At 54.9% G+C, this 10323-nt stretch overlaps 1 protein-coding gene across 12 annotated transcripts in view; it reads right to left on the bottom strand.

Annotated features, from left to right (window-relative positions):
- Positions 1–3384: 3384 nt before the first annotated feature.
- MAST2 (microtubule associated serine/threonine kinase 2) overlaps positions 3385–10323 on the bottom strand; it is a 211563-nt gene continuing 204624 nt past the window's right edge. For 9 of the 12 annotated variants that reach the window (XM_032877648.1, XM_032877651.1, XM_032877649.1 and 6 more), the window contains 12 exons: positions 9838–10003; positions 9215–9316; positions 8858–8980; positions 8573–8682; positions 8093–8247; positions 7564–7847; positions 7258–7455; positions 6423–6646; positions 6119–6241; positions 5562–5698; positions 5255–5448; positions 3385–4944 (listed from right to left, as the gene is read on the bottom strand). In XM_032877648.1, coding sequence (XP_032733539.1) covers positions 3443–4944; positions 5255–5448; positions 5562–5698; positions 6119–6241; positions 6423–6646; positions 7258–7455; positions 7564–7847; positions 8093–8247; positions 8573–8682; positions 8858–8980; positions 9215–9316; positions 9838–10003 — 3318 coding nt within the window. In that variant the 3' untranslated portion in view covers positions 3385–3442. The remainder of the gene's footprint in view (positions 4945–5254; positions 5449–5561; positions 5699–6118; positions 6242–6422; positions 6647–7257; positions 7456–7563; positions 7848–8092; positions 8248–8572; positions 8683–8857; positions 8981–9214; positions 9317–9837; positions 10004–10323) is intronic. The other 3 variants (XM_032877650.1, XM_032877656.1, XM_032877658.1) reach the window with 2 other exon arrangements.

The raw sequence follows: 10323 nt of genomic DNA, 5'->3' as shown, positions 1-10323 counted from the left end.
TAAAAGCCAACCTTCCACAGGTTGTATAATTTTGGATCCTGTTTTCTCCCTCCTTCTCAGGAATTTCACATGATTAGTTGTCAATTCTTTCACTGTTGTTTTCTTTCAACCAGATCATCCATTGACATTTAAACATGGTTGAGTGTGTCTCATTCCACTTCCTAACCTCTACTGAATCCTATATCCCTTTATCTCTTTGCCCTACTTCAAAGACAAACCTTTTTACAAAACTGTCTAAATTTGTCTCTATTTTCTCTCCCACCATTTCAGTACAGGTTCCACCATCAGCTGAAACTGCTTTCCTTGAGGTCTTCAGTAACCATCATCATTGACTACTTGCCATGAACACCCCCCCCGCCCCGCCCCTCCCGGAACTCTGTGATGACTCAGCATCTGGTTTTCCTCCTAGATCTTTGATTGTTCCTTTTAATTCTCTTGGACGACTCTGGCTGCCTTCTCACTTGTCTTTTTCCCTGGCAGTTTTATCCATATCCATGATACCATGTACCATCTTTAGGCCATTTATGTCTGCCTGTGTTTCTCCTGCACAGCCCTCTCTCGGGAGGTACCTCACAGCATATTGAATATGGGGTCATTAGCCCAGGTTCTCTTCCATTATTTCACATTTCAGTGGTGGAAATATATACCTCATTTGGTTACATAAGTCAGGAAAGCAGTCATCATCCTTGAGACCTTCCTGTGTTTCAGGTCGGCATAATACACACCACCAACCTCAAAGTTTACTTTCTGAATGCCAAAGACATCACTTCTCCCCAACTTCATTTCTTCACTACTCTAATCTTAATACTGGAAGGGCCTCCCTCCTTCCACAGTTGCCCCCCTCAAATGCATTCTCATATAACCAGTTATCTTTTAAAAAATACGAATCTGGGGGCGCCTGGGTGGCTCATTCGTTAAGCGTCTTGCCTTCAGCTCAGGTCATGATCCCAGGATCCTGGGATGGAACCTTGCATCGGGCTCCCTGCTCAGCGGGAAGCCTGCTTCTCCCTCTCGCACTCCCCTTGCTTGTGTTCCCTCTCTCGCTGTCAAATCGTTAAAAAATACAAATCTAAACCTGCGTAAAACCATTAAGTAACTTTCAATCACTCTTAGGGTAAATTACAAAATTCTTAAAGTGGTCTGGTTTCTCTCAGGTTTAGGATCTCCTCCCCTACTTCAATTACTCTTTCCTGGATCCTTCCCTTCAGCCAGTCCCAATGTCTTGGGTTTTTCTTCTGTACATATTCTCTGTACAACTGCCGTCTATTCCTATGGCCTTACCAATATTTGCTGATGGCTGCCAAATCTGCGTCCGGCTCCTACGTGTTCTGTCAAGGCTGTCCTAGTTCAGACCACTCGAATGGATCACTACATCATTTTCTCTCTGGTCTGCGTATTCCACTACAGCCTCCTTACACTGTAACCAGCGTCTTCCTAAACCATAAATGTTGATTATACCACTTCCCTGCGGTTACCTTTCAGAACTCCTCACTCCCCTCAGGCTAATCTGGTGGTGGTTCTCAAAGGACCACCACTGGCACTTGGGGCAGCTGCCCTATGCATTACAGAATGCTTAGCACCTCTGTGTCTCCTCCTTCCCTCACCCCCTATTTCCAACCCCCTAAGGGGGCAGTTCCTTTCTCACAGGAACTGTTGCAAGATGTGCCTGCCCCACCTCCTTCACCTTTGTTATGGCGCCTTTAGCCAGATCCTGATACATGTGGGAGGCTCCTTCAGACAACCAGTTACCTGTGTTCCCAGCATCCGGTACAGGCTGGCCGAGGTCTGCTGCCAGTGAATGACTGAAGGAAGAGATGAGTTCAAGAAGGAACTGAAGGCTAAGGGGCAGACAAGCTCCTTGCGGACTCTGGCACCATGGGAGGGTACGCCCTCTGGCGGCCACAGCCTTCACCATGAAGGTTACAGAGGCTGTGCGTTGCAGGAGGCAGCAGTCAGCGGTCCTGAGGCATCCCCCACCCCCCGCCAATCTCCAGGCCTCTGGATGACTCTCCTTCAAATCTAAGCATTGGATTATGGGACAGTTTGTGCAAGACCAGAGTCTGAAAAGTCCTGCTTCACCATGGAGGTAGGTACTCCACCGCCCTACTTGCAGCTCCTGTGATCCCATCTCCTGACTCCTCTGACACAATGGTCCCATAGGTCACAGGTGTCCTCCCCACTCCCACACCACCCACTCACCCATCTGCCAAGTGAAGTACTACTCACTGGGGGCTGCCCACCTCAGTAATGTCCACCTCCAGCAGTTAGGCCTGCCTGACAAAAGCCCAGGAAGGACTTGCTACAAACATTAAGGCAAGTCTGCATTTTCATCTTAGGTGGGCCTTCAACATTTTAACAAGTAACTTCTCCATCCATTTCAAAACTCTTCCCTTTCTTGAATTTTGGGACTCTTTTCTAGCTGCTGCTGCTTTTTTTTTTTTTTTTAAGATTTTATTTATTTATTTTGACAGAGATCATAAGTAGACAGAGAGGCAGGCAGAGAGAGAGAGGGAAGCAGGCTCCCTGCTGAGCAGAGAGCCCGATGCGGGACTCGATCCCAGGACCCTGAGATCATGACCTGAGCCAAAGGCAGCAGCTTAACCCACTGAGCCACCCAGGCGCCCCCAAGCTGCTGCTTCTAAGTCTTCTCTTTTTCTTTTCTCTCTCTTTGATTTAAATGCTAATGCTCCTCAATGTACAGCTATCGTTATATTGATGGCTCTCAAATTTCTACCTTCAGTCTAGATTTTCCTATTGAGTTCCAGACCCACGCATCCACTTACCTTCTGGATGTCCAACAAGTACCTCAAATATATCCCAAGTTTAACTCTTCACCCCCTTCCATCTTTTTTCCTCCTCATTTTCTGGCTGTGAAGCACTCCAAGTAAGAGAATAAAGGTGGTTTCTGGAGTCAAGAGACCCCTAGGTTCTAATCCTAGTTCTGCCCAAGCCATGTTACTATCTGAAAACCCAAGTTTCCCTCCTCTATAAAGCAGAGATACTATGCTATGTGGCCTTCTGTGGTTCCCCACCACCTACAGAAAGTCTATACTCCTGGAAGTATCTTTAAATATGGCGCCTGCCTGCCTAACTCACTAGACCCATTTCGGCTTTGGTTTCTGTTCCTTGAATATACCAGGTATACGGTAAGTGCTATGCTCTTTGCCTGGACACTCGTACTAATCCCACTCTTCTAACCCAGTAAACTGCTACCTGTCATCTGTTCTTCAGGTTTGAGCTCAGATGTCCTAGTCTCCAGGAAGCTAAGTTGGACTAGGCAGCCCTTCCCTGACCGTGGAAAGTGTGTTATTTACCACTATATTCCCAGCAGCAACATAGACCTTGAGTTACATTTGTGTTGACTGAAAGAAAGCAAAAGACAAAGACGGTTTCCAAGAGCATGTATTACACAGGTCTGAGTGCAAGAAACAGCAAACAACTGCTATGTTTGCTTTAAAAGCTCATCAGGTACCAGTGCCAGGTCCTGATGCTTTTGAGGGCCCCCTGGGTCTCGGCCCCTCCGGAGTAGACTGGGCCCAGGCTCCTGGGTGAGGGGGCAGCTTCTGCGTGGAACGTCCTGCCTCCTGTCACCTGAGGCATCAGGCACTTTGGTGATGCCCAGGTCTGGCTCCTCTTTCTCTCTCTCTGCACACTCGGACTCCCATAGCCGGCTTTGGTGGGGAAACTCACAAGGTGGATGGACCAGCCCAGGGGCACCAGGTGGCCATGACTTTCCCTCCTGTCTGGGAGACAGGTTCTCAGGGTGGGCTGGAGTTACGGTTTCCAAATCCTGAGAGCTGGCCATCCCACCTTCCATTGTTGCCTTTCTGCTTGGGGATGCCCTGTCTGGACCCTCAATAAGAAATTTCCAAGACCATGGGCCTGGCTCTCCAGAGGTGGAGGCAGCAGAACGACTGGTGGGGACAGGTCCTGAAGAGCTGGGACAAAGTGCTGTTAGTGCCTGGGTGTGGAAGTGCTGGGCCTTCCAGCAGCCTTCAGGAGGGATGGGGTCAGTGGGTCCAGCCTCACCTAGGCTGGGGGCCCCTGATGAGCTGGCAGCCTCCTCAAAGGCTTGTGGGATCCCAAGCTTCCTCTGGGGGACACTAGGGCCTTCCATTCTGGGAGGCTTCAGTGTGACCTCTGTCAAGAGACCTGAGACCACTGGGCCCTGACTCTTGGGGTCTCTAGACAAGAAGGCATCCTCTTCCTCACCCTCTCTTGCTCCGGTGAGGGGTGCGGCCCGGCCCACTTCCGGGGTTGGTGCCAAGTTCGGCTCCCGTACACCTTGGCTGTTCTCAGGTCCCTCCTCGGCGTCATCCTCTGAGGAGTCAACCTCACGGATGGCTTCTTGCTTCTGCAGTGACTCTCGTCGTTCAGCCCGGTCCTGTCGGAGGGTGCCCAGGGCCCATGAAGGAGAAGGCTGCAGCACGCCCTTCCCAGACAGTACACTCCTGGTCCCAACCAACTCTAGAGGGCTGACTTCCCTGGGTGGCAGTTCCTTCCTCAGCTCAGGGTGGGGCAGGTCAAGGCTATGCTTTCGAGAAGTGGCTAGCTTCTTCTCGGAAGCAGCAAGTGCTGCTGCCAGTTTCTCGGCTGATTGTACTCTCTTTAGCAGCGGTGAGCGGGGCGGCTCTGCACTCTTGGGCCGTGAGAGCTGCCTGCCCAGAGGAGGCGACAAGTGAAGCTTGGCGGGGAAGGCCTGGGCTCCATGGCCAGACAGTGGTGATGGGGAGCGCTGGGGTGAAGCTGCTGGTGGTGGGGAAGGGGTGTGGGCCAGTGGTGACAGTGGGATGCTGCCGGCTGACTTGCGCCGCGGAGAGCGGTACTGGCGCTGGAGCTTGGGTGCCAGGCCGTGCAGGGAGCTGGGCCGTGTGTGCCCAGAGCCGGCTGGAGAACTGGGCACGCTGGAGCTGGGGGAGCTGCTCTGTGACGAATTCCCTCCCACTTTGCACACACAGAAAGACACACAGACAAAGGCAGAGCAATGTTAGCCGACAGAAGTGACTGAGGGGCAAGACAGGGTTAGCCCTGGACTGCCCCAAGATCAAGGTGACCCCACCAGTGATCCAGAGCCCAAGCTACAGAAATAAAGTCACTCTTCACCCCTGAACCCTCCTCCCCACGACTGCTGGGTCTATCGGGGGTAGAGTGAATGAGTTTCAGAATGGGGCCACAGAGAAGCACAGACGGCCTAGGCTCTTTCTTTCCTACCTCCCAGGGGCTTTCTCTGTGATCTGCAGACACCACGTCATACCTGAATGCACAGCATCCGGAGTCACCCGGTAGCCCTGAGTGGGCGATCGGGGGGAAAGGCTGTGGCTGTGTGTGGGAGAGCCTGGCCCGCTCTCCCCTGACGATAAGGATCGGTTAAGGGAGGAAAGGCTGCGGCTTGTGTGGAGCAGGGATGCCTGCTTGGTGATCTTCCGGAAGAGGGAGCTCCTCTTTCTGCTGCAGAAATAAGGGTTAAGGGCTGAGTTGGGGCACAGGACATAGCATATATTGGGCCCACTGGCCAGGACCCCAGCACATGCTGGCCACCCAGGTGGCTCAGTCTGGCTCACCTTTCTTGGCCCTCTTTGCCGCGGCTCCGCTTACTCCTTCGGGCCATCTTGGCCTTGTAGCTGCCCTTCCGAGCGGGCCCCACTTTGATGGATGTGTTCTCCAAGGGCGTTGTTGAAATAGATACCTTGTTTCCGCTCTGAGGAACAGAGTGTGAACCCAAGCTCAGGTAGTGAACATATCCTTGCTCCCACCCATACCCTCGGGCATGGCCACACCACAGCTCTAGCTTTTGCCCCGGCATTAACAAGTCTGAACCGCAGGCCTTTATTCCCTCTTCGCAGATTAGGAAATGGCTCCAACTGGAGCCTGGGCACTTTGGGGTTGAAAAGGTAGAGAAGAGGTTCATCTGTCTTGTTCTTCAGTCCTATCCATGGCTCAGAAGGATCCCTGGGCCTTGGTCAGTAAGGACGTTGCCTCCCAGTGAAAACCCACTGCCCTGGGTGCCTCCATTCTCAGTGCCACATGTGCCCAACTTTCCCACCCCCCTATGGACGGTCACAGACTCACAAGGCCGGAGTCGTTCAGGGACCACAGAAACAGCACACCCAGCACTAACCTTCAGGATGAGCTCCACCACTTCTGTATGCACGAGCCCATGCACAGGTTCCCCGTTGACATGAGTGATGAGGTCACCCTGACGAAGCCCCGCCTCACTGGCTGGACCTCCATCCTCCACGTGCTGCCCCAGGAAGAGAACAGTCCTCAGCCTGGAGCCTGAGCATGAAGTATGGGGCCTGGTTCTGCTGTTACCCACCCTCCTCGGACCCCTGAGGATAGTGTAGGACAGAAGCAGAGATAGATAGGCCCTGGTGAGGGGACGATGAAACTGGGAAACAACAGGCCTGGATGCCCATACATACCCACACCATGTGGTGCACGGTGTAGACGTCCGAGTCACCCATGTAGACACGGATGGCCCGCAGGGTGAAGCCATACTTCTTGCCAGCTCGGTGGATGATAATGGGGGGCCTTGAGCTGCTGAGAGCTGGCAAGAAATCCCTGCTTGGAGAAGAATCCCTGGATGATGGGTTGGATGACTGGGAATGCGGGGACATAGGGCTGGCCAGTGGAGAAGAGGTGTGTTCTGGAGAAGGAAAGACAGGACTGAGCAGGTCAGAGGACCCCCGCCTGGCCATGCTCCCAGCCCAGCCCCATCTAGGCTGCTAATCCCAGGCAGCTGTAGTCAGAGGCAGAGCCTAAGCCCAGGGACGTCTTTCCCACAGACATGGAGCAGCAAAGCTCCTCGCCCAGAGCCTCCACAGGAGCAGCTCGCACTGAGTGTGTACTTGTATCCATCAGGGGCTGTAGGGCCATTGCGATTCAAACATCCCAATTACTCTGCGAGCTGCCACTAGTTTTTTGACAAGGAACTTGAGGCTCAGATTAAGCAACTTTGTCAAGGTCGGGAGCCATTTGGTGATGGAACAAGGACTTGAACGTGAGCTCTCTGCCTCAGAGCTGGCCCTTGTTACACGGTGCCATCTTGCCCTGTGGCACATGCACGCACAACCTGACACCAGTGCACAACACAGACCTCCTGTAACAGGGCAGCCGTGACACACAGCTCTTGGATACCTGCTCCTCAATACACAATGTACAGACAATGTAGTGGCCACACGCAGACCCCTGCCACAGACTTACACAGATTCCAAGGCTCTTCCTGTGAGTTTTAGCCTAGTTCCCTGGGAGCCCTACCTGCAGGAATGAGGAGGGACAGGGTTGTGGCTGAGGCAGACTTGATCACTTTGTTGATGGGACGAGTGGTGCGCTTTTCCACAGAGTCCCCCGAGAGCAGCCGGTGGCGGGCCCTGCGTACTGCCAGGTCACTGATGGCCTTGGCTGTGGCTCCCTCAGTCAGCTGTGGGGTCCCACGGCCTCCTGCAGTCTCCACAGCTGTGGGCCCAAGTGAGCAGTGAGACCTGCAATGCTGCGGAGCCTCCCCACCCTGCCTGTCTGCAGCAGCCTCCAGTCTGGGCCCTCGGGCTGCCTGCTGGGCCACACCTGGGCTGGAACCGCAGCTCTGGCCAAAGGGCTCCTCGTCTAGCTTTAGCCGCCGCTCCACTGGACGTTCAGGGACAGGCCCAGATACACCTTCTCCAGAAGGGGGTGTCAGGAGCCATGTCCCCTCCTGCTGCTGTCTCCTGGGGGTGCTGCTGGCCTCCTCAGGGCCCTCAGGGAAGCGGGGGGCTTCCAGGAGGCCTGAGCAGCGGCGTCGCACTGTCAGTGGAGGGCTTGAGTCGCTCTCCGTGTGGGATGACTCAGACACCGACAGCCGCTTCCGCAATCTGTGAGACACAAGGCCCAGGTGAGACAGGCAGGCGGTCTCCCTCCTCTGGCCCAGGCTTCCTTAGGGGCTCACAAGGGTTATAAGTCCCAGAACTTCTTCCCTTGGACAGTCCCCTGGAAGCCATGCTTGTGAAGCCCCCTCACTGCCACCAGCACTCCACCCCGCATCTGAATCTCGTCCATGATCGGAAACAACGGATGGATGGCTGCGCTGCCCACCCTAGGGGGGGTTCTGGGTGCTCACATCTCAGGGGAGCCAATCACCCAGCTCCGGTCTCGGCCCCTCAGCCCTGCCAGGCCGTCAGAGCGGTCGTCCTTCTCCTCACTCAGGCTGCGCTTGGTGGGGGGTGGTGCCCGGCACTCCTCGAGCAGTGACAGACGCTCCATACTACTGTACACCTGTGGGCACAGAGTCTGTGCTGGGGACAGGCCCCAAGAGCCACACCGCCCCACAGTGTCCTTGGCATCTGAAGCCCAGGAACTGGAATGCGTCCTGACCTTTTCTCCTCCATGCCAGGTGCGTACTGGAGGAAGCAGCTATCCCAGAGTCAGGGGCTGGAGTGCTTCTTGCAGTCTCTGTCATATGCAGGCCCAGCCCTTTCTCCCCCTTTTCCTAGGGCCGGCCCCATCACCTGCTCCCCCCACCGGCCCCAGCCACAGCCCCTGACAGGCCCTCTTCTCCCAGTCCTCCTGTTCTGCCCAGCCTGGGCCTGCCACGTCGCACCTTGCTGAACCTTGGAGAGCACGAAGAGAACTGGCGGATCTCCAGGCAGCCATCCTCACTCACTTCTTCCTCGTCCTCTGAGTCCACATGGTGGTAGCGCTCTGAGCGGGCTGGACCAGACACACGGGACGGTTCCCTTCAGAGGCCCCCGGTAGTGCCTCCTTTTGACCCTTATCAGACCTCAGAGGGCCTGAAGAAGTTGCTCCTGATGCCAAGTTCAGGGTGCACAGGCGTTTCCGGGCAAACGGACAGGACCCCCACTCCTCCCCCTCCCCACGGCCTTACTGTCAAAGTAGCTGGTATCATCCTCTGACTCCAGCTGGGGAATAAATTCAGCCTTCTGGCGAAGAAGTCCTGTCCAGTCCAGACCGGTAAAGAAGGAGTGCTGCTTCACCTCAGAGGCGCTGCCTGTGGACAGGAAGGGCGCGGGCCAGGGCGCGGGTTGAGCTGTGTGGGGTCCCGACCAGCAAGTCCAGTGAGAACCCAGCCCTCAGGAGGCTGGTCCTGAAGCCCTCCACTCCAGCACCTCTCTTCACGCGCTTACAGGAGCAGGGCAGTCTCAGGGCCAGCCCGAGCTTCCTGGGTGAGTGGACTCAACCACTCTCTTGCAAGCTGTGAGAAAGTCAGGTGGCCCTGTCCTACCTGTGCCCAGTCTCTCCAGAGGGTTCTGATGGAGCAGTTTGGAGGTGAGGTCCTGGGCATCCGGCGGCAGAGCATCATCCCCCTCAGGCCATACGATCTCATCTGTAGAATGGGGGAAAGAGGGAAGGAGGCGCTTACAGCAGGGTCTCAGAGGCTGCAGGCAGAGTGGGAAGATACAGAGGAGGGTTCTAGGATAAGAGATGGGGAGGGAGCCACAGAGGGCCCAGCCCAGAGCCCCTGAAAGCCTTGCCTGGGGCCCAGCTCCTTAAGTTCTATAGGTTCCTGTCCTCCTGGGGGGGTGTGTGTCTCACATCCACTCACCATGTCCCATCCTGTGATCCAGGACTTCCCCTGTCCTGAAGCTCTAGCTCAGCCTGACTCGACACTTCAGACACTAGTGTACTCACAGACACACACACCACAGGCACACTCATGCCCATACAGGGTGACACAAACAGAACAAGCCCTGGGTGACAGTATGCACACGCACACACGTGCATGCACGTACACACACACACACACACACACGTGAAGTTACAACATAAGCCTCACAGGTGAATGCATAAATCGTATTTGTGGGTCCAGACTCTGTCTCCCCAGTGTACCAGGGTGACGGTACCTACCACTGATCACTTGCCCGAAGAGCTCCTCCGGAGTATCTCCAAAGAAAGGGACGCAACCCACCAGGAACTCATACAGGATTATGCCCATGGCCCACCAGTCCACCGGCTTTCCATAGCCCTGACGCAGGATCACTTCAGGCGCGATGTACTCCGGGGTCCCGCAGACCTGGGCCCAGAGAAGCCAGGCTGGCTCAGCATCCTGAGGCAGCTCACTGGCATCACGGCTGAAGGGGTAGGGATGTTCCCACTCCTGGAGAAGTGTCTGAATGAAGACCCTGCTTCCTTCGGTTAAAGAGCGAGGTCAATAGGAACCCAGGGTATTAGAGTTGGAACTGCTGGTGGAGTACTTCACAGTTAACCAAAACATGTAATTCTAGCCTGGAAAACCTCCCCTTGAGCCCTCAACACCTCTTTATGGCATCTAGTTCCCAAACTGGCCTCTACCCTCCAGTCTCTCAGAGGACTGTCCCTACAGTCACAGGACTA

This window comes from Lontra canadensis, unplaced genomic scaffold (assembly GCF_010015895.1).
Source record: "Lontra canadensis isolate GAN:19392208 unplaced genomic scaffold, GSC_riverotter_1.0 scaffold60, whole genome shotgun sequence".
Taxonomy (NCBI): Eukaryota; Metazoa; Chordata; class Mammalia; order Carnivora; family Mustelidae; genus Lontra; species Lontra canadensis.
This window is presented reverse-complemented; position numbering and strand designations above follow the sequence as displayed.